The sequence below is a fragment of the Patiria miniata genome, unplaced genomic scaffold, assembly GCF_015706575.1.
Source record: "Patiria miniata isolate m_02_andy unplaced genomic scaffold, ASM1570657v1 HiC_scaffold_6, whole genome shotgun sequence".
Lineage (NCBI taxonomy): Eukaryota > Metazoa > Echinodermata > Asteroidea > Valvatida > Asterinidae > Patiria > Patiria miniata.
In genome coordinates, this window is record NW_024037073.1 from 23,035,679 (window position 1) to 23,057,146 (window position 21,468).

Sequence of the window (21,468 nt, forward strand, 5' to 3'; positions counted from 1 at the left end):
CAAGAGAAGAAAGCCACAATCTGGAGCGCATTGATGAAGGTTTCCAAATTGGAGAAGTGAGTAATGAAGCACTGAGGAATCTATTCCAGGATCTTCAAGATGAAGGCCAAGTCAAGAGCAAACCTGGCGACTATGAACAGCGGCTAGGACTCACTCAAAAACCCATCACCACATATGATATCAAAGTCTTCCCAATACTACACGCAACTCTTCGCTCAATGGACTGGATTTTGAAGATCGTCTACCACTTGGCTGCCGGAATAAGAATCTGGAAGGAAAACTTCACAAACGAGGCAAAGATCAAAAACGCCAAAGAGAAGGTGAAGTCCTACTTGTATGAAAAAACGGGTATACGGGTGGATGAACCTGATCCAGTGGGCAAAGGTGGTACGTCAACAACAGGCCCAATCTCGAGGCGCTTGCTTCATGAAAGTGAAACACGCCAAGTCCTGATGGAATGTGTACCGGAAAGAGGTCAAGACAGAGCAAAACTTTCACAGATCGTGTCGAATGTGTCGATAATTCTCCGTCTGGTGTCATCTACAGAATTTGTCAACTCCGAGAAATTAGATACGCTTTGCAAAGACACAAGCAGGATGCTTCTAGAGCAGTTTCCAAGCTTCAGATTTACGTGCTCAGTGCACCAGCTTCTCGCACATAGTGCCGAGTTGGTCGCAGCGAACAAAAGCCATGGCCTGGGAACACTTTCCGAAGAGGCGCTTGAAAATAACAACAAAAACATTCGGAAGTACAGGGAACAGCTATCCAGGAAAACCACACAAGAGGACAATCTAAGTGATGTATTTCATCGTCTTTGGTTAAAAGCAGATCCAGTACTCCGCAAGTTTCGGCATGTTGACAAGTGTTCCTACTGTGACGCCGACCACCATGTGCGTTCCTGTCCGAAGAAGGCGGCGGATTTTGGCGGAGTGAACACCGAAGATGACCTGTTTAATTTCTTCCTTCAATAAGTCACAAATAGTACCAGCACGTATTCCATTCAATTCACGAAGATTGAATCAATTTAATACTCAACAACTGATCACTACATTCAGCATTTTATTATGAAAGGTTTTCAAAGGACGGTAGAAATATCTTGGGGACAATTGATTATTATTTAAGTAGTATTTTGGGACACAAACCAACACATAATGTAAAAAAATACCACAAAATCACTACCTTAGAAACGTAAATTTGCAACCTGGTTTAATCTTTATTTCATCCAGTAAATCAAAAATTAACAAGAGAAAAAATTGTCAATACCGCGCCGGTAATAAGCCGTATGGACGTGTCAAAAATATTAATGCAGAAATTGTTGCAAGAGGGCGCTATGCATAAGTAGCGCCCTCTTTAGAATTTTGCTCCGGATTTTTGACAAAATTGGCGAGTTACGTTTTATATAATTTCCAACCTAGTTTTAGAAACCCAGAGATGGCTTTTGAACATGCTTCGTGTATTTTATTTGAATTTTTACCGTTTATTATCCTTAAATGTACTGATGTCTGGGTCACATATGGTTTTAAACCACTGTGTCATGGGACTATGTCATTGCCAATTACCCCTAGAACTTAGCTGGAGTAACTCCAGCTGACATGCTCATAATATTCATTCACATGTATCGCTGGGGTGTGGTAGCAAGAGACCCTAAAAAAATGGCCTCTCAAAAATTGTTCATTTTCACCTCTAATATCCCACCTCGGATTTCATTTACATACCTCGTAGATTCAGCAGTCATTCACAGAGCCTAATGATCGACTTGAAACAGACCATACAAAAAACTGTCTGGTGAGGTCAGGAAGATCACTGGTGGAGCTGTTGAGCTGGGAACTGATGTCTCCCTGAATACCAACAAAAAATAAAGATACCAAATTGACTTCTTTTGACAATAAAAAGTAACATCTTAACCAGTTTGCATCAGAGGACGTGATAAGACGCACTGGCTGTTTTTATGCACAGGCAGGGCTGATGGATTTTCTAGGGTTAAAAGGTCAAAATTGCCTCCACTCACCTCCGGGTAACATTCTGCATTTGCACACACACAAAAGTCTGAGAAGTCATACAGGCCAGACTGTGTGTTGATCTTGAATTGGCCATTGTGCATGGCCAATTGTTTGACAATTTACGTTCCAGTGCACACCTCAAAGTATTGAACCATATGAGGTTTCGGCACAAAGTGGGACGCTTGGGTAAAAAGAACCCCTATGCCAAATATCAGGCCAAAATATTTTCATGAAAAAAATGCATCATTTTACCAACTTGCTGTGCTCACATTTGTATGGCCCTTAGCACAGAGATTACTCCAGTGTGTGGCCATAGAATAGGCTAGGTTTTTACCAATGGTGCAATAAGTGATAACCACAGACACCAATGCCTATCTCATCAGACAGCCCCACATACCTAGTCTAGGGGCTAGACGTTATTATGGTTTGATACGCGATAACCCCCGCAGCGATAACCCCTGCAAGAGGGAGCTCTCACTCACGACCAACCAATATCACCCACCATCAAAACTTTCTACATGCAGTTTACCATTACTTTTATATAAACATGAGGCTAGGATATTTCCAGGTTTTAGTGAAATTCATCCAATTGCCTTTAAATTCTGTTATACAAAATTACATAAAGACCCTGAGAAATCTTCACCATGGAGAACATCGTGAACTCTTAATAGAGCACAAACTGTATTATCATTATCGAGAGTTGAATGCTTAGAGAGCAAACTCACCACAAATCCAAAATGTCTTGGGAGGTTTTGGATCTCAATCTTGAAGATCTCTGAGGTGAAGTGCTGTTGTGTCCGATAGTGATAAGGATCCGTTATAGCAGCGCCAGTCACTGGTACGTCAGAGGTGCTGGTGGAATGGTTATCTTGTGGGTCAAGACCTGATAGACAAAAACGAACAATTAAAAAACCAACTCCAATCAGAGAAAATAAATTTACTTTGATTTTTTTTAAGCATGAGATATTTGTAAGTTTAATTATGAGTTTTCAAGTGAGACACTGCACAACAAAATCAGTTCACACTGACAAACAGATCAATGAATTGCAAATTTTGAATAAAAAACATCCCAAAGTTGAATACTGTTAATATAGATGTACAACAATTGTACACAGTACCTGAAAAAAAAATTAATGCTTTAAAATATGAACCTCTTTGTAAAGTTAGAGATAAACCTATATATAAATATCTTAATTTGGACGGTTCCCAAAAATGACCAATTTCTACAAGCTGCTGTTGTGTGCGCAATTCAAAACTGCCAAGCACAAATAATGCTACGTACTATCACCATTCTGGTATTTGAACTAGTATGCTTTTCTGATACTTGATACTTTATTGATGCCTCATAATATTTTGATATTTTTATTTACCTTTTTTAATGGGCTTTGTATTAATCAACAAAAGAATGAATCAAATTAGGTTTTGCCCTTCACCGATGTATAATCACTGTATACTCAGTGTGGTACCTCCCGAGTAAAAGTTGGAAAAAAATCACTCGGGTGGGACTCAAACCCACAACCTCCTACTTTCTAGTGCAGACATCTTACCACTCGACCACCGAGCTGGTTGGTTCAAATCTGATGTACATAGCAGCGGGTACTGCATTAACTATTCATAAAATGGATAGTCGGTGAAGGGCAAAACCCAATTTGATTTACATCACCCCGACGCAAAATTCCATCTTAAGCCGTGTCCGCACTGGACTTTTTTTTTGGAAGGTTTTACCGAGATGATGGTAAAATGAGAAATGGTCAAATGTGACCACGTCCGCACTTGGACTTTCGACATGGGAAATTTTACCCAGACCGCGTGGGAGAAGTGGCCGAGCTGTCACAGTCACGTGCACAGGAAATAAAATGCCGATCACATTTTTTTTCAGCCCCCGATACGCACAGTATAATATTACACACACCATTAAAATGCACAATATAATCGTAACATACGATGTTATTTCATCTTGACACGATAAATCTTGACGAAAATGCCTACTATTCTGACGCATTAGTGATGGACGACATCGAAGCCATACGGCAGCAGTTCCATCGGTAATTGCTGGTTCCCACCGCATGCTAACAGAATCAAAGCTATGATGTAGGACCGGAACCAGGGACTGCGGCCTACGTACGGTGCCATGCAGACTGCACGGCGTAACAGGACGAATTTGGATCGTAGAAAATACAAAACAAACATTGGCGGAGAAAAAGAATAACTGCAAAGTATTTCCCAGAACGTGATCTTGATATTTTCTGTGAATGTATTCTCCGTTAAAATATATTTATAACGAGATTTTACCGCTCGGACTTGACACACCGCAGCGTACCGGTACGTGTTTCCACAAAATGTTGGGCCACATCACGTGTGGGATCGTGCGGTCTCTGTATGCATGATACTCGCGCTCGGGCCGGATCTCACTTTCCTGAGCGGCTTTTACCGACTCGCACTGTCCGCACTGGACTTATCGTCTCAGGAAAAGTGACCTGGTCAATTTTCCTGGGTGCGTGGTCAGTTTTGGCCGGTAAAAGTAACCGCTGGACTCAGGAAAAGTAACTGAGAGGAAAACGTCCTAGGCTGTCCGCACTGGACTTAAAATGGGAAAAGTACCCATAGTCTCGGTAAGTTTGACCAAAAAAAGTCCAGTGCGGACAAGGCTTTATAGAAGAATGAATGTTTTAAGATATGAATGGCTTTGTAAACTTTGCATTCATTCATCAGAAATTCACAAGTTTGTCAAGCCCCCTAGGACCATCTTCAAGTGGAATGACGTGGATGAATCCAAGCTGAAAAAATCTGTCCTCGAGCTTAAGACTGAATTCATGCAGTCATCTCCAGAAACCAGAACAGTTGAGGCAAATTGGAGTATTTTTAGGGACAGGCTGAAAACTAACGAATTAGTACCACAAAAACCAGTCCAGGGACATTCTAGACCCTCATGGCTCACTACTGTCCTAATCCGTTGCTGCAGGAAGAAAGAGCGCAGCTATGTGAAGGCAGTAACAAGCGGTCTACATTCAAACTTTTGCAAAAGCAAGTGAACAGCGAAATCCGAAGGGCTAAACGCACACATTTACAAGAAACTACATCTACAGATAACCCCCAGAAATTTTGGCGATACGTAAACAGCACTCGCAAAGACAACACAGGGGTTCAGGTTCTAAAACTCAACGGGAAAAATATCACATCTGACCAAGAAAAAGCTGAAACCCTACAAGACCAATTCTGTAGTGTTTTCAGCAGGGATGACACCGATGTGCAGCCAGTTCTACCACCGAGTCCCTACTCAGACTTGACAAACATCACCGTGTCTGTTAGCGGAGTCCTCAAGTTACTGACGTCGCTCAACTTGAAACTAGCTGCCAATGAAGTTGCCCCAGTACTCGCATTCATATTCCAACAATCACTTGACCTGGGTTCTCTACCATCTGACTGGAAGAAAGCCAACGTAACACCCATTTTTAAGAAAGGCTCTCGTGCAGACCCGGCAAACTACAGACCTGTGTCGTTGACCTCTGTTTGCTTTAAGTTATTAGTGCACATCATTGATAGCCAATAAATGAAACACCTCCAGGAACACGACATCCTAAATGAAAACCAACATGCTTTTCGTAAAGGCCTGTCCTGCAAATCCCAACTCGTAACAACTCTGGATGACATCTCCTACAATTACAATAATCAAATCACCACAGAAATGGCAGTACTTGACTTCTCCAAAGCATTCAACATAGTTTCTCATCAAAAACTGGTCCAAACATTAGACTACTATGGGATAAGTACTGACCATCGGTTAGTAATCTGCAACCTGAAGTGGAAATTCCGTCGTCATGCTACTGCACGTGGACTACGACCTCAACATCCAAACGTTGAAGCCCTGAAGTCGGAACAATCGTCTGAAGTCTTTCGGCAGCTGGTTCGATCCCGTGTTACTCAAGGTGACTCTCTTGAAGCTGTCGCATGTGTCATACACGAAGCATCTCTTGGGACCTGTGGTACACAAACATCCCAGAAGAAACAGCCGTACCTGTCTGAATTAACTCTTCATCTGATTCAGCGCAAGAGGAAGGCTGTAGGCACTCAAGAATTCACAGCTCTGAGGAATGAGGTCAAACATGCATGCCAGAAAGATCTCAACGAATGGTTGGTAACTAATATCAATACATTGAACCAAGCATACCAGAATCACAATTGCAGAACTCTGTTCAAAACTGCTGATGTTCTCCTTCAGAAAACGGTCTGGTATTGGAGACAGCTGAAGAAGAAATACAGCGTTGGCATCAGTATGCTGTAGATCTATTTGAGTCCAATCGGCCACGTCCACCCCATCACACAACTGAGGTTGAACGAAACCCGCCGTCACCGGAAGAGACCAAGAAAGCCATACAGGCACTGAAAAACCACAAGGCTCCCGGAGTTGATTGCGTCACATCTGAAGCTCTTAAAGCTGCGACGCAGGACCCAGAGATATTCAAAACCCTTCATGGGGCCGTGTGTAACATCTGGAACTCTGGAAAGTGGCCACAGTCGATGACCAAGTCAGTGTACATCCCGTTGCACAAAAAGAGTGACCGAGGCTTGTGCAACAACTACAGAACACTTGCACTAATCAGTCATGCCAGCAAAATTGTTCTGAATGTGATACAACGCAGACTGGAAAGAACTGCTAACATCGAAGTGAGTGACACCCGATGTGGCTTTGTAAGCGGTAAAAGCACAACTGATGGAATCTACCTCCTGAAAGGTGTGGCGGAATGGCACTACGCAGGAAAACGCCCTCTCCATCTGGTCTTTGTTGACTATAAGAAGGCATTTGATTCAGTTAATCATGCACTTCTGTTTGCAAAGCTACGATATCTTGGCGTGGAGGAGGATGTGATGCGGCTACTTGAGGATCTTTACATCAACTCAAATGGCAAGCTCCGGTGGAAAGGTCGGATGGCAGACGAGTTTGAGACACCAGTCGGAGTACGCCAAGGCTGTCCATTGTCACCAACACTCTTCAGCCTCTACACTGAGTGTCTCATGCGAGAGTGGTACAATCGCACAGCACACCTAACGGCTCCAGATGTCAGTGGTATCCCCCTAAAGGAGATCAGATATGCTGATGACCTGGTACTGATGGCACTGTGCAGAGCTGATGCTGAAGAGATGCTTACTACCCTGGGTGATATATCTGACGGGTATGGGTTAGCCATCCACCCTGGTAAGACTGCATATATGATCATCCAGCCAACAACCGATGACAGCACCATCACATACCGCTCGGCACAAATACCTCGTGTCACATCTTTCAAGTATCTAGGAGTGTTGATCGACCACACAATAGACGACAGCAAGGAGGTTCGGATGCGGTTAGGTATGGGCAGATCCACTCTTCGGCAGTGCAAGTATCTGCGCTCTCCCCGCGTCAGCCTTGAGGTAAAGGTACAGCTTGCTCGGGCCCTAGTCATATCAAGGGTACTGTATGGTGCCACCACCCTATCGTTGAAGGCAGCTGACATCAAACGCCTAGACAATTTTGGCCGAACCATTTGGCGTCACCTGCTCAACATCAAGTGGCAAGATCATGTGACAAATGAAAGACTGATGGAGATGATCGGTGACCGGTGGTGCTTCAGCAGTGATGGAACGAAAGGCAGCATGGTTGGGCCATGTGGTTCGGCATGGCGGCAGCTGTTGTGGATGGGATGCCAGTGGGATGTCGTCGCTCCGTGGGCCGGCCAAAGATGCGCTGGGTGGACAACATCCCTGAATGGTCTGGGTGTGACACCAACGAACTGAAAGCAGCAGCACTGGAAAGACGGGCTGTGGTGGGAGCGGCGCCAGTGATCCCAACTGTGTATAATTTGAGGAGGAGACCACGGGTAAATGCCTATGTCTAACGAATGAATGAATGGGATAAGGGGAAAAACACAGAGATGGATCAGGGAATTCTTAACCAACCGGTCACAAAGAGTTGTGGTAAATGGAAAATCTTTGAAATGGCAAAGTGTCGACAGTGGCATACCACAAGGCACCGTGCTTGGCCCCCATTGGTTTTTACTTTTCATCGATGACATTAGCAAATCAGTGACTGGCACAACTCTCCTTTTCGCTGACGACTGCCTGTTATATCGGAAGATCTGCTCATCAACTGATGAACTGATGTTCCAAAAAGACCTGGACAACTTGGCTCACTGGGCGCAAACCTGGGGAATGAAATTTAACTCCAGCAAATGTAACATCATGCGAATCTCCGGGAAGCGGGCCCCCGGCAAAACTAACTACACCATGTTAGGATCCAACCTCGTAGAGAAAACCAACATCACATATTTGGGAATAATCATTCAGAATAACCCAAGTTGGAATCACCAAACAGCACATGCCACTTCCAAAGCAAGTTGTATATTGAACTTCATCAAAATAAATTTTCATTCTGCATCCAGATCAGTCAAAGAAAAGCTGTACTTAGCAGTAGTCAGACCACACCTAGAATATGGCAGCATTGCTTGGAACCCTCACATAGCTAAGAACATAACATCCCTGGAAAAAGTGCAACTGATGAGGGCTGCTCGTTTCGTAATGCGAGATTATTCCAGACTGAGCAGTGTGACCGACATGTTGACAACCCTAGGCTGGTTTTCACTGGAAGAGAGAAGGAAAGTTAACCAACTTACCTACTAAAATAATACACAACATAGTTCACATTAACTCATCATCCATAGTCCCCAAACCAGCACCGGCTCATAGAATTCACAACCACCAGTTCACAGAAATTGCAGCAAGGACAGACATCTATATGCAGTCATTCCTACCCAGAACTATCCGGAAATGGAACAAGCTCCCTCAAGACACCACAGACGCCCCAAACCACAACACCTTTAAGGATTTAATTTAGTTCCACTTCCCAAGGCCTCCTTGCTAGACTTCCACGTGGAGTATTCAGGATAACCACCAAGTACCAAGTAAAGGTGCAATTTTTTTATGAAATTGAACCCTCATTCCCCCAATTTATAAAAATTACCTGGAAAGCAACAAAACTATCTCGCAGCAAAATTAATTTCACTGGGTTAAAGTATTAAGTTTCCAATAAGCAAGAATGGACAAAATAACATGAATGAGATTACACTTAGCTGACCTGGCAAAGGAGCAAATGTCCTCACCAAGTAAAAGAATAACAAGTCACCTTTGGATTTGTCCTCCTCATCTTCATTGGGAATAACATCCATAGTGATGGCCACATCTGTTGGCATCTTGACAACATCACCCTCTGTAACTGTGGTTGACGTTACCTCCCCAGTTGGGACATCATCAGAAGTTGGTCCCTGCTACTCATCCATTTTGGTGTTATTACGTTGGACCAAAAACACACTGGAAATATAAAGAAACTGCACATAAAGCAGTTGTATACTATTGAAAGCCATGACCAGTGGGATATCTAGGGGGAGGGGTCAAAATTTGTCCCTGCTCATTTTGACTTTTTAGGACATATCATTTTCTGATGGCTGATAGGTCATTTAAGGGAAAAATTACGGCGATCGTGAAGTGTAGGGCCCCCGTTTTGTTTTGATCAAATTAGAATCAAAAATGTTTTTTATTGCTCAAAACTCACCTTTACAATCAAAAGCAGCCTTTTCTCAATTCTAATAACACCCATTTTCCAATTTTGAACAGATTCTTGGGGTAGAAATCACGTTTTTTTACTGTGCGGTTTGTACCTTGGGATTCAGCGCGCCTTGCATGCTCACGGAACATCGCGCGGTGATTGCCATCTTAATTTTCGGGTCGCATGTTGTCGCCGCGCCGTCATTGTCATTTTACCCCCAAATTTCCCTCAAAACATCAAAACCCTGCCCTCTATCTATGACAAACCTGTTTATTGAGAATGTTGCAAACTATTATGGTAGGTCAAATAATTTTTAAGTGGATTTTGTTCCCCAAGTTATAGGAACCGGGCCCTGCACTTCACGATGGCCGAAGTATTAACTCAACTGTAGCTGGAGTTACCCAGCCCTAAATTTTATCATTGGGTTGTCATCTAGATGACAACCCAATGATACCCAATTGGGTGCTGGGTAACTCCAGCTAACTCAACTGAGAAAACACTTAAAAATTTTCAGACCAGTCTCAAAGGGTTTGTGCACAGGGTGGCAAGTGATGGCCAGATACGGGAATCTTTCCTTTAATGTTAATTGTTATTGTTAATTAAGCATCTCAAACTTTTCACGAATGAGATACCACGCTATTGAATACAAATAATAAACGCAGTACGTCTATCAAACTCAAAGTATCATGTCCGATATGGCCACTTTTTGCAGTACGTTTCAGTTTCACTAAATAAAATAATGCAGATTTCACCAATAGCTAATATTAACAACTAAATTAATGTTATCATTTATTAAATGGTTAGATAAAATTATCTACTGATACTGACCAAGAAAGTGACACAGGCAACAGGTTTCGGCCACTCGGAAGATAGCGCCAGATTTACAGTCGCGTGTTTATGTTGTTGAATGCTGCCCTCATGTGTCGTTCGATTGGCATGCAAGCTCTTTCGAAACATCGGCCTCCATCGCAGGTCCCTACTGCTTCAGCTTCATATATTGAACTGGTAAAATATCCTTTTTTTTAACGAGACGCATACGTCTTCCATAACGGAAGCTCAACAATTTTTATTTGTCTATTATTATTTGACAACTCACGCTTTCTGGGTAGCTGTGTGGAAATTTCATAATCTTCTTAAATTTTTATAGTAGACGAAGCCGCAGCTGGGAATGAATCGAATTTTTAAAACTCTTTAAACCCATGTTTTCTTTTTTTCTGGAGGGCTAGGCCGGCGCTGTTTACGCAACTCAAGGGTAATCCTTACTTTTAGGACCCCTTTCCTATATAAGGTTAAAAGACTCACCAAAACAGCTGACTAAATGACACTCAAAAGTGACATTCTGATATTTCATGACACATTTGAACATTTGGCAATGACACCTCTTGAATATCAGCAGGTTTGATTTTGTAGAAAGAGGGCAGGGTTTTGATTTATGAGGGGTTAAAGACGACGATGACAAACAGAAAATAAATTTAAAAAGCAAGATGGCGAACTGCAAAAAAAGGTAGGAAAGTCACATTTTCTTTGAAAGTGCTTTCAAAATTATAACTAACATGAGTTTGTCTGAAGAAAAAAGGCTTCTTTAGCCTGCAAAAGTCACTTTGGTATTGGACAGTCATCTGCAAAAGTCAGTTTTGAACAGAACTCGTACAAAATAGAGGTGTCCTAAAAGTAAGGATTACCAACTCAAGTAAGTTTCCACAGGGAGAAATGGCTTTAAGGGAAATAAATAAGCTGTTTACGCTGAACACTAGTTTTTCAGTTTTTCCCCTTGACCAGTTTGAGTGGCTCTTCACCAAGGTAATGAAAGTCGAAGGAGCGTCAATAGAGCTAGAGAGGGGCTATGTGCAAATATTATGTTGGACATTTTACAAATCCCCGGGAGCATCAAACTAGGCCTATATCTATACTAATAAAAAAGTAATAATATAGCAGTGTTGAACCCCACCGTACAGGAGCGACACAAAATATTGAATTCTACTTCGAATGCTGGAGGGAACTATATGCTTAAAGGGAATATACAACATTTGCAAACATCGAAAAATATAACTACCCAGTTTTTACGAAATACCTTACTAGGCTGTTAGTAAATGACAGTGTAAAGCATCCTGTAAAATTATGACACCTGGTGTGAAGTCATTTTCAAGAAAAGTGGTATTTTTGTATACATTTCCAACGGTGGTCGGCCGACCACCGTTGGAAAAACCTAACTATTTTAACTACTGCGCCAAATTTACCATTTGTTCAGACCAAATTTTGTTTGCTATTGGTTACATGTTCATGAACGGGTGCAGGTCAACTAGACTGGTTCCCTCACCTTACAATTTTCCGGCATCTATAAATTGATACATTTCATCTTTAGTGGAGTCAGGGAACCAGACTACTTGAACATTTTTGTTTTTCTTGATTTTTCCCAGCATTTTCGAACACAAAACTACAAACATGTCAGTGTAACAATATTTGATCTATTATACTCACCCCTCAAATAATTCATTTCTGAAAATTACAGCAAAACCCAATGATGTACATTCCCTTTAAATGTTTCCAGTGACGGGTGCATATGTATAAGTAAACACTAAATGAAATGTTTTTTGTGGCTATAACTTTGCCAATAGAAATAATTATTAACAGACTTTTGTCTAAAAACTGTTGAGATACTTTGGACAGTATTTTTACCTATGAAATATAAATGAGGTTGATATTTGTTTCACATGAAGTAAAGAATAATAAAAAAAGACTGCCGAAAAATTTAAATTGATTAAACACAGCGTCACTGTAGCTCACCTATTATTACTGCATTTCACTGCCAACCTGGTTTGCTACAGTGGTGAAGCAACAACTCACAAATAATTAAGATACCTAAAGTAGTCAAAACAAAACTAGAAAGACACAACATTTTTTAATCATCCTTTTTATACAACTCGGCAGAAATTCCTTAATGCCTGGTGAACTGGATAAAAATCGCCACTTGAAGGAGTTTAGGCAACACAAAAAGAGAAATTTCCCATTCCACGATAATAGAGATGCTGCGATAATAGGGAGTCCGACTAAACTTAAAAAATATAGCAACGGCATACTAAAGTTATATTGCAAATGTTTCTATTTTGGGAGAATCTGTATACATTTGTAAAATGTTATGTAATTGGCGCACGGATGATTTTCAGCAAAACATTCTCGGAACTCTTTCCATGCATAGGATTTAACTAAGCTTCTTAGACTTTCGACAAAAGTATATTATAATATTTGTGGATTTATTTTATTTACCTCCTATTTTCAATTATGATATGATTTTAAATATTATGCATGCAGTTGTTTTTACCAAAATGGAAAGAAATTCATTTATTTCATATATAAACAAACGCGCATTTAATAACAATGTCGGATGACAAATCCACATTGGTTTAGGAAGTAGGACACAATGGAGACTTTCGTGGCAGCCAATTTGACTCATCTGCAGACGATGACGTTCTTGGTGCTTCCTTGACGTTCGATATTGTTCAAATTATTTTTCTATGTAGTTAATATTAGTCATTCTTTCAATGTTAAAGTCCACAACTGTGTAGAATTTAGTTTATGCAAGAAAAAAATTGGTCCAAGTACTAAGTGCGCAAAAAATGGCCAATGTTTTTCTACATCACTACCTCGTGTTGGTTCAGCATCAGAGGTGACGGAATGTTGCAACCTAACGCTGCTTTTTCCTTCGTATATCATCTCAATGAAGGTCAGTAATTGCAAAAATGATGATATATTGATAAGACATGAATCTGGGACTGAGAAACATTTCCAATTTTGTTAGGAAATACTTAAAAAAAATCTTGACTCTCCATAGACTTTGTACACAACTGCAGAAGTAGCGTCAGGTTGCAACATTCTTTCCGAGGTGACTGTTGGCTCTCCAAGAAAGCCTTCTAAAACCTCTTCCACCGCCTCAAAAGAGATCCCATCTGCGAATGGTTTCTTTGTTAAATGTTTTATGCCTGGTTTTTATGAACTGCCACTTTGAAAACTGCTGTGAAGATTTGGATTTGAGTAGAAAATGAGATTTCTACTGATTTCATTGGCGTAGCCATTTTATAACATTTTTTTGACATCATACATGTTAACTTGACAGTTTTTCTCAATTGTTTTTTTCGCAACTGTAGGCGCATCCATCAGTGCAGACGAAAGGCGCTGAGGCAGACTGGACGCCCATACAATGCACAGACAGGGAGTGTAGCCACTCCTTGATGAAGGCTCCGCATCTGCACTGTCCATTCTGCTCCCAGGACAGTCTCTTCACTGATGAGATTCTCCTCAAGGCGCACTACGTACAGGGTCAAGTACGTGGATAAAGGCATCAACTTTGGGGGTGAGTTTGGGAACAAGACCAAGTGCACCAGACTTTTCCAACTGATGCGCACTGTGCTGCATGTGGCAGGGTTAGGGTTAATTATAAAGATAAGTTGAAGGTAGTGGACAGCAGGACAAGGTAGTGGCATTTGTGGGAGTTTTATGAAATTGACAGATACCTGGGCTGGTTATTCTTAGCAGATATCAGTGTTCGATAAACTCCCTGTAGAGGGGTGTTTCAAAAAAGCATGAAGTGAACTTGTTGAACAAAATCTGGGGGGTTTTTTACCGAAAAGTTTTGACTCAAGTATCCATTCTTTTGAGAATGATTAGACACACCTTTTTGGTTTAAAGTGTTTGAAAGCGCACTTATTTTTAACCTTCACAGTTTCAGTGCTGTTTCAAGACAACTGAGTATGCCGTTGCTGTGATGTAATGGTCCCCTTGTATAATCTGCATGAAAAAAAACCCCATGAAATAAATTTAATCAGTTGAAATTTATGTACCTTGTGAGCAGGTATGGTAGTTCTACAAGGATTTGGGTGGATTATATCAAATGCCAACACTTCGTGTCTTTTAAAATAATTAATTGTGAACCTAATTTTATCACTGTACGTTTGTGTCGTAAATTGAATCTTTTGCTACCTTGCAGGTTTAAGTCTCATTTTATCAACCTTAACGACTGCACTCCACCATTTTTACCCAGGATGTCAACCAGATCTTCACCACATACACTGACCCAGCACCCAACAGTACCAGCCTGGTAACACACCTCATAGTCCCCCAGTCACAGCAGCCATCGGAGACGGACACATCATCCCTGGGGCTATAAGCAGACTGATGGGCAGCAGCCGCAGATCGAGTACCAGTATGCCTGCATCAATGATCCAAGCCAGAGCACTGCCAATGGGGAAGGTAAGATGGTAAGAATATTAACCCTGACCCTCCAAGAATCCTTCAGCATCTACCCAGAGGTTAAGGTGGATAATGCCACCAGCAGTGAAGGATAATTAGAAGAAGCTGACCAAAAAGCCAAGGGGGAGGCAATTGATGCAAGGAAGAACTCTTCCCCCAACCCCATCCCCCCCCCCACTTTGTTTTCAATTGATATATCGTGAATCCATATGGAAGAAGGGAATGGGTAAACAACAGCATGTTTAATACAGTTGTCTTCACTCCTGCACTTGTTTGGTCAATAAAATAAATAAAACAACAACCAAAAGTTCAGCATTTTTTTTAGAGGGTTGGGGTGGGTGAGGGCCAATATTGACAGTGGATTTTACAAATTGAAATTACAAGGTGCAAAGGGTGTGCCATTGGTGTTATAAGTTGATTGAATTTTGGAGGATTCAGGAAGGTTCTAAGCAACAAAAAAAATCTAATAAGTCAGGGTGGCAGTACATTTTGAGAGCTGACTTCAACAATTAATTAAATATTGGCATTTGTCCTTCACCTTGCCCACCTAATGTAAGGAATAAGGTTTGAAAAAGTGAGTGATTGCTTGCACCCAGTTACAAGGAATTACATGTTCTTGACACACTGCATCACTTTGGACTTTCTTGCCTGTATCCTGTTTTTACCGCTACATATCATCTGTCCCATTCAAGCGCAACATATATGTCGACCTTTCTACTCCATAAACTCCTCCCATCATTTCCCCTCTTTGTGTAGCCCACACCTGGAGTGACCTTTTGATGACCGACTTTCATTATTACAGGAATTATTATCCAGGATAATTACTCAACCTTTCCCTCTCGTAAACAGTTGTCCTTATTGAAATACCAGATGAAGGAAGCAAAGAGGATTTGGAGGATGAGACTTGCTACACAGAGCACAACTTGTCGCTGCTGCTGCAGGAGAAGGAACGTCTGGAGAAGACTCTTGAGGAGGAGCGGACCACGTGGGCCCAGACAGAGCACAGGATGAAAGGCACTATAGAAAGGCTTCGTACAAAGGTGAGTGGGCATTCCATCTGGTCTTGGTCTAAGAATGAGTTTGGATCTTGTTCCCTGCATGCAACAGGTACCAAGGGCGTCAATCGCTTCTTAAACGTGGGAGGGGGGACATACCTTGATCAGAACTAATGCAGGCACACTAATGCGACTGCGTTCTTTCAGTGGTCAGATTTCTGTCAGGATGCCAGCTGTCATGGCTGTGGGCGATCATGGTGTGCACTGTTGTTGTCATTGCTCTACATTTTCTACACGTTCTACGTTGTTCTATGCGCTGACACTGCTTATGATAAATGCAGACAAACTGTTCCACACATTTTGTACACAAGCTCAGATGTGTCGTTTATCCTTGTGTAGAGGATTCGTGGTTTCACTCATACTCTAGTTGCACTAAATAACTGGGTAACAACACATGTGCCTTCTTAAGCATTCATGCTCCAACTGCACACATCATAAAGTGCATAAATGTCAGACTTTGGTGTGCGCTGTCATGGTTGTGATTGGTTACACATCATGGGTCAGAGCCTAATGGATTGGTCTATTAAAATTCCATCTGTAAACAAATAATTTCTCTGCCCATCCGTCTTGCCCTCCAGGTTGAGTATTTGTCCAACACAAACATGTCACTCAAGCAGCAGCTGTCCATGATGCACACGTCCAGTTTGAAACGTCTAACCAACGACAGCGAGAACCAGTCCATTTTGCAAGAGTTACTGCAACACATGTCTGAGGAGCACACCCAGCTGCTGCACCACCATCTAGCACAGCTACGGCTGTACACTCAGGCCTGCGCATTATCCAAATCAGCCCCCGAGGAATCTGCAGCTGAATCTACAGTCTTGGTACCAGACCTGGCTGACCAATCACAGGACATCTCACACATGGCCATGATGTCGTCCTCGGAGGGCACCCTTGGGAACATGGAGCAGACAGTCGTCATGACGATAACGTCTGAGGAGGATTCGGAGCCGCTCGGCAACATCGTGGATAACCCCGGAGATACTGTGGGACATGACTCCTTGACTTTGGATAAGGACGTTCACTTGTCACCAAATGACATTCTGTACCAACTGACAAGCGAGGGACTGTCACTAAGACATGACACCTCTGAGTCGGGTCACGTTTATCAATCAGGTAGAACTCATTCACATCACAACACAGGCTGTGATGTCACTCAACAGGATTTTCACAAGAACAAAAGTTTGAAATTGGTTCTTTCCAACAGCACGCCATAAATATTCTGCCCCGATGGCTTTGACAAGAGAACGTTTGAAGACAACATCTCAACTGAGGGACCACCATTAAAATGAGGAAAACTAACAGCCTGAAAGCCACTTAACTAAATAAAACCTGACATATGTTGTAAACAGTGTACACTCAGTGTTGTCTTAGGGCTTAGTTGGGGGGGGGGGGAGTTGAACTAATGAGTTGAGTCTTCATGGAAGTTTGTCTTACCTGAATGAAAAATTTTACCAAAGCAACTGGCCTTGGTCTCTCCTATCTTTTCGAGTTCTCGATGGGCAATCCCGAATCCGCTCAGTGAATGGGCGTCGTTGTAGGCCCAAACAGATCCATGTAGGTCCTCAAATCTATTACTGAAACATAAACGATGCAATTATGATTAACATTGAAACATTTGGTCGTATGTATAAAAACTAGCATTTGCTTTTTTTTTACTACATATTTTTAAGCATAACTTTTATATGCATGAATAAAAATGAGAGCAAATGCTTTCACTATTTGCTTCAAGCTAAAAGTATTTGCTTTTTTACTTTTTGGCTTTTGCTAGACTAGAAGTGTGGACTGGTTTCAAACTTGAAAAAATATAAATTTCAATTGACCTCAAAATTAATAAAATTTTAAAATCTAAAACTCCAACTGTGGGACTTGAACCAGCAACCTTCAGAAGTTCAGATTTAGGGTCATCAGTCCGTATTACTTGATTAAGCACAACTTCACACTATTTTGTGGTTACAAAATTAACTGTAAAGTTTCAATTGACCTAAAAAGTAGTAAAATTTTGAAATCTAAAATTCCCAGCGTGGGAATGAACCTGCAACCTTTAGATTTAGAGTCAGCAGTCTGAACCACTGCACTAAGCATAATTTCATGCTTTTTAGTGGTTACGGAATTAACTATCAAGTTTCAATTTACCCAAAAGAAATAAAACTTTAAAATCTAAATTTCCCACCCTGGATTTGAACCCACAACCTTCAGATTTCAAGTCAGCAGTCCATACCATTGGACTAAGCATAATTTCACACTTTTTAGTGGTTACAAAATTAACTATAAAGTTTCAATTTACCCAAAAATAAATAAAATCTAAAATCTTAAATTTCCAACCTGGATTTGAACCCGCAACCTTCAGATTTAGAGTCAGCAGTCCATACCATTGGACTAAGCATAATTTCACACTTTTTAGTGGTTATGAAATTAACTATAAAATTTAAATTTACCCTAAAAGACATACAATTTTAAAATCTAAAATTTCCACCCTGGATTTGAACCCACAACCTTCAGATTTAGAGTCAGTAGTCCTTACCATTGGACTAAGTGTAATTTCACAATTTTTAAAGGTTACGATATTAACTATAATGATTTAATTTACCCAAAAAAGTAATAAAATTTTAAAATCTAAAATTCCCACCCTGGAATTGAACCCACAACCTTCAGATTTCAAGTCAGCAGTCCATACCATTGGACTAAGCATAATTTCACACTTTTTAGTGGTTACGAAATTAACTATGAAGTTAAATTTACCCAAAAGACATAAAATTTCAAAAACCAAAACTCCACCCCTGGATTTGAACCCACAACCTTCAGATTTCAAGTCAGCCGTCCGTACCATTGGACTAAGCATAATTTCACACTTTTTAGTGGTTACAAAATTAACTATCAAGTTTAAATTTACCCAAAAAGAACTAAATTTTAAAATCTAAAATTCCCCCCCTGGAATTGAACCCGCAACCTTCAGATTTCGAGTCAGTAGTCCATACCATTAGTCTAAGCCTAATTTCACACTTTTTAAAGGTTACAAAATTAACTATAATGTTTTAATTTACCCCAAAAAGTAATAAATTTTAAAATCTAAAATTCCCACTCTGGAATTGAACCCACAACCTTCAGATTTCGAGTCAGTAGTCCATACCATTGGACTAAGTGTAATTTCACAATTTTTAAAGGTTACGAAATTAACAATAATGTTTTATTTTACCCAAAAAAGTAATAAAATTTAAAATGTAAAATTCCCACCCTGGAATTGAACCCACAACCTTCAGATTTCGAGTCAGTAGTCCATACCATTGGACTAAGTGTAATTTCACAATTTTTAAATGTTACGAAATTAACTATGAAGTTTCAATTTACCCAAAAATAAATAAAATATAAAATTTCCAACCTGGATTTGAACCCGCAACCTTCAGATTTAGAGTCAGCAGTCCATACCATTGGACTAAGCATAATTTCACACTTTTTTGTGGGTACGAAATTAACTATAAATTTAAATTTACCCAAAAAGACATAAAATTTTAAAATCTAAAATTTCCACCCTGGATTTGAACCGACAACCTTCAGATTTAGAGTCAGTAGTCCATACCATTGGACTAAGTGTAATTTCACAATTTTTAAGGTTACGAAATTAACTATAATGTTAATTACCCCAAAAAGTAATAAAATTTTAAAATCAAAATTCCCTCCCTGGAATTGAACCCACAACCTTCAGATTTTGAGTCAGCAGTCCATACCATTGGACTAAGTGTAATTTCACAATTTTTAAATGTTACGAAATTAACTATGAAGTTTCAATTTACCCAAAAATAAATAAAATCTAAAATTTCCAACCTGAATTTGAACCCGCAACCTTCAGATTTAGAGTCAGCAGTCCATACCATTGGACTAAGCATAATTTCACTCTTTTTTGTCGTTACGAAATTAACTATAAAATTTAAATTTACCCAAAAAGACATAAAATTTTAAATCTAAAATTTCCACCCTGGATTTGAACCCACAACCTTCAGATTTCGAGTCAGTAGTCCACACCATTGGACTAAGTGTAATTTCACAATTTTTAAAGGTTACGAAATTAACTATAATGTTTTTATTTACCCAAAAAGTAATAAAATTTTAAAATCTAAAATTCCCACCCTGGAATTGAACCCACAACCTTCAGATTTCGAGTCAGTAGTCCATACCATTGGACTAAGTGTAATTTCACAATTTTTAAATGTTACGAAATTAACTATGAAGTTTCAATTTACCCAAAATAAATAAAATCTAAAATTTCCAACCTGGATTTGAACCCGCAACCTTCAGATTTAGAGTCAGCAGTCCATACCATTTGACTAAGCATAATTTCACACTTTTTTGTGGGTACGAAATTAACTATTAAATTTAAATTTACCCAAAAAGACATAACATTTTAAAATCTAAAATTTCCACCCTGGATTTGTACCCTCATCCTTCAGATTTAGACTCAGCAGTCCATACCATTGGACTAAGCATAATTTCACACTTTTGAGTGGTTACAAAATTAACTATCAAGTTTAAATTGACCCAAAAAGAAATAAATTTTAAATCTAAAATTTCCACCCTGGATTTGAACCCACAACCTTCAGATTTCGAGTCAGTAGTCCATACCATTGGACTAAGTGTAATTTCACGATTTTTAAATGTTACGAAATTAACTATGAAGTTTCAATTTACCCAAAAATAAATAATCTAAAATCTAAAATTTCCAACCTGGATTTGAACCCGCAACCTTCAGATTTAGAGTCAGCAGTCCATACCATTGGACAAAGCATAATTTCACAATTTTTAAAGGTTACGAAATTAACTATAATGATTTAATTTACCCAAAAAGGAATGAATTTTAAAATCTAAAATTCCCACCCTGGAATTGAACCGACAACCTTCAGATTTAGAGTCAGCAGTCCATACCATTGGACTTAGTGTAATTTCACAATTTTTAAAGGTTACGAAATTAACTATGAAGTTTCAATTTACCCAAAAAAAAATAAATCTAAAATCTAAAATTTCCAACCTGGATTTGAACCCGCAACCTTCAGATTTAGAGTCAGCAGTCCATACCATTGGACTAAGCATAATTTCACACTTTTTAGTGGTTACAAAATTAACTATAAAGTTTCAATTTACCCAAAAATAAATAAAATCTAAAATCTTAAATTTCCAACCTGGATTTGAACCCGCAACCTTCAGATTTAGAGTCAGCAGTCCATACCATTGGACTAAGCATAATTTCACACTTTTTAGTGGTTATGAAATTAACTATAAAATTTAAATTTACCCTAAAAGACATACAATTTAAAATCTAAAATTTCCACCCTGGATTTGAACCCACAACCTTCAGATTTAGAGTCAGTAGTCCTTACCATTGGACTAAGTGTAATTTCACAATTTTTAAAGGTTACGATATTAACTATAATGATTTAAATTTACCCAAAAAGTAATAAAATTTTAAAATCTAAAATTCCCACCCTGGAATTGAACCCACAACCTTCAGATTTCAAGTCAGCAGTCCATACCATTGGACTAAGCATAATTTCACACTTTTTAGTGGTTACGAAATTAACTATGAAGTTAAATTTACCCCAAA

General features: G+C 39.9%; 1 protein-coding gene, 1 long non-coding RNA gene and 1 pseudogene across 5 annotated transcripts; 2 read left to right on the top strand and 1 right to left on the bottom strand.

Moving 5' to 3' along the window:
• LOC119742918 overlaps nt 1-10,502 on the bottom strand; it is a 28,660-nt pseudogene extending 18,158 nt beyond the window's left edge.
• A 2-nt stretch (nt 10,503-10,504) lies between these two features.
• Nucleotides 10,505-15,733, top strand: LOC119742919. Of its 4 annotated transcripts, none has more exons than XR_005272919.1 (4): nt 10,505-10,581; nt 13,719-13,924; nt 14,612-14,820; nt 15,670-15,733. It is a non-coding gene; the product is annotated as an uncharacterized LOC119742919 (long non-coding RNA). The 4 variants fall into 4 exon arrangements; XR_005272918.1 differs by lacking the exon at nt 10,505-10,581 and adding an exon at nt 11,262-11,376; XR_005272921.1 differs by lacking the exon at nt 10,505-10,581 and adding an exon at nt 11,262-11,376 and having other exon boundaries at nt 14,612-14,828; nt 15,670-15,732.
• Nucleotides 15,734-15,815: 82 nt separating this feature from the next.
• Nucleotides 15,816-16,851, top strand: LOC119742416 (the record flags this gene model as incomplete). Its single annotated transcript, XM_038218334.1, is given in 2 exon segments — nt 15,816-15,860; nt 16,454-16,851. Coding segments are annotated over 2 exon segments (431 nt in total), but the record flags the coding sequence as incomplete, so codon positions are not given.
• Between the last annotated feature and the right edge of the window lie 4,617 nt (nt 16,852-21,468).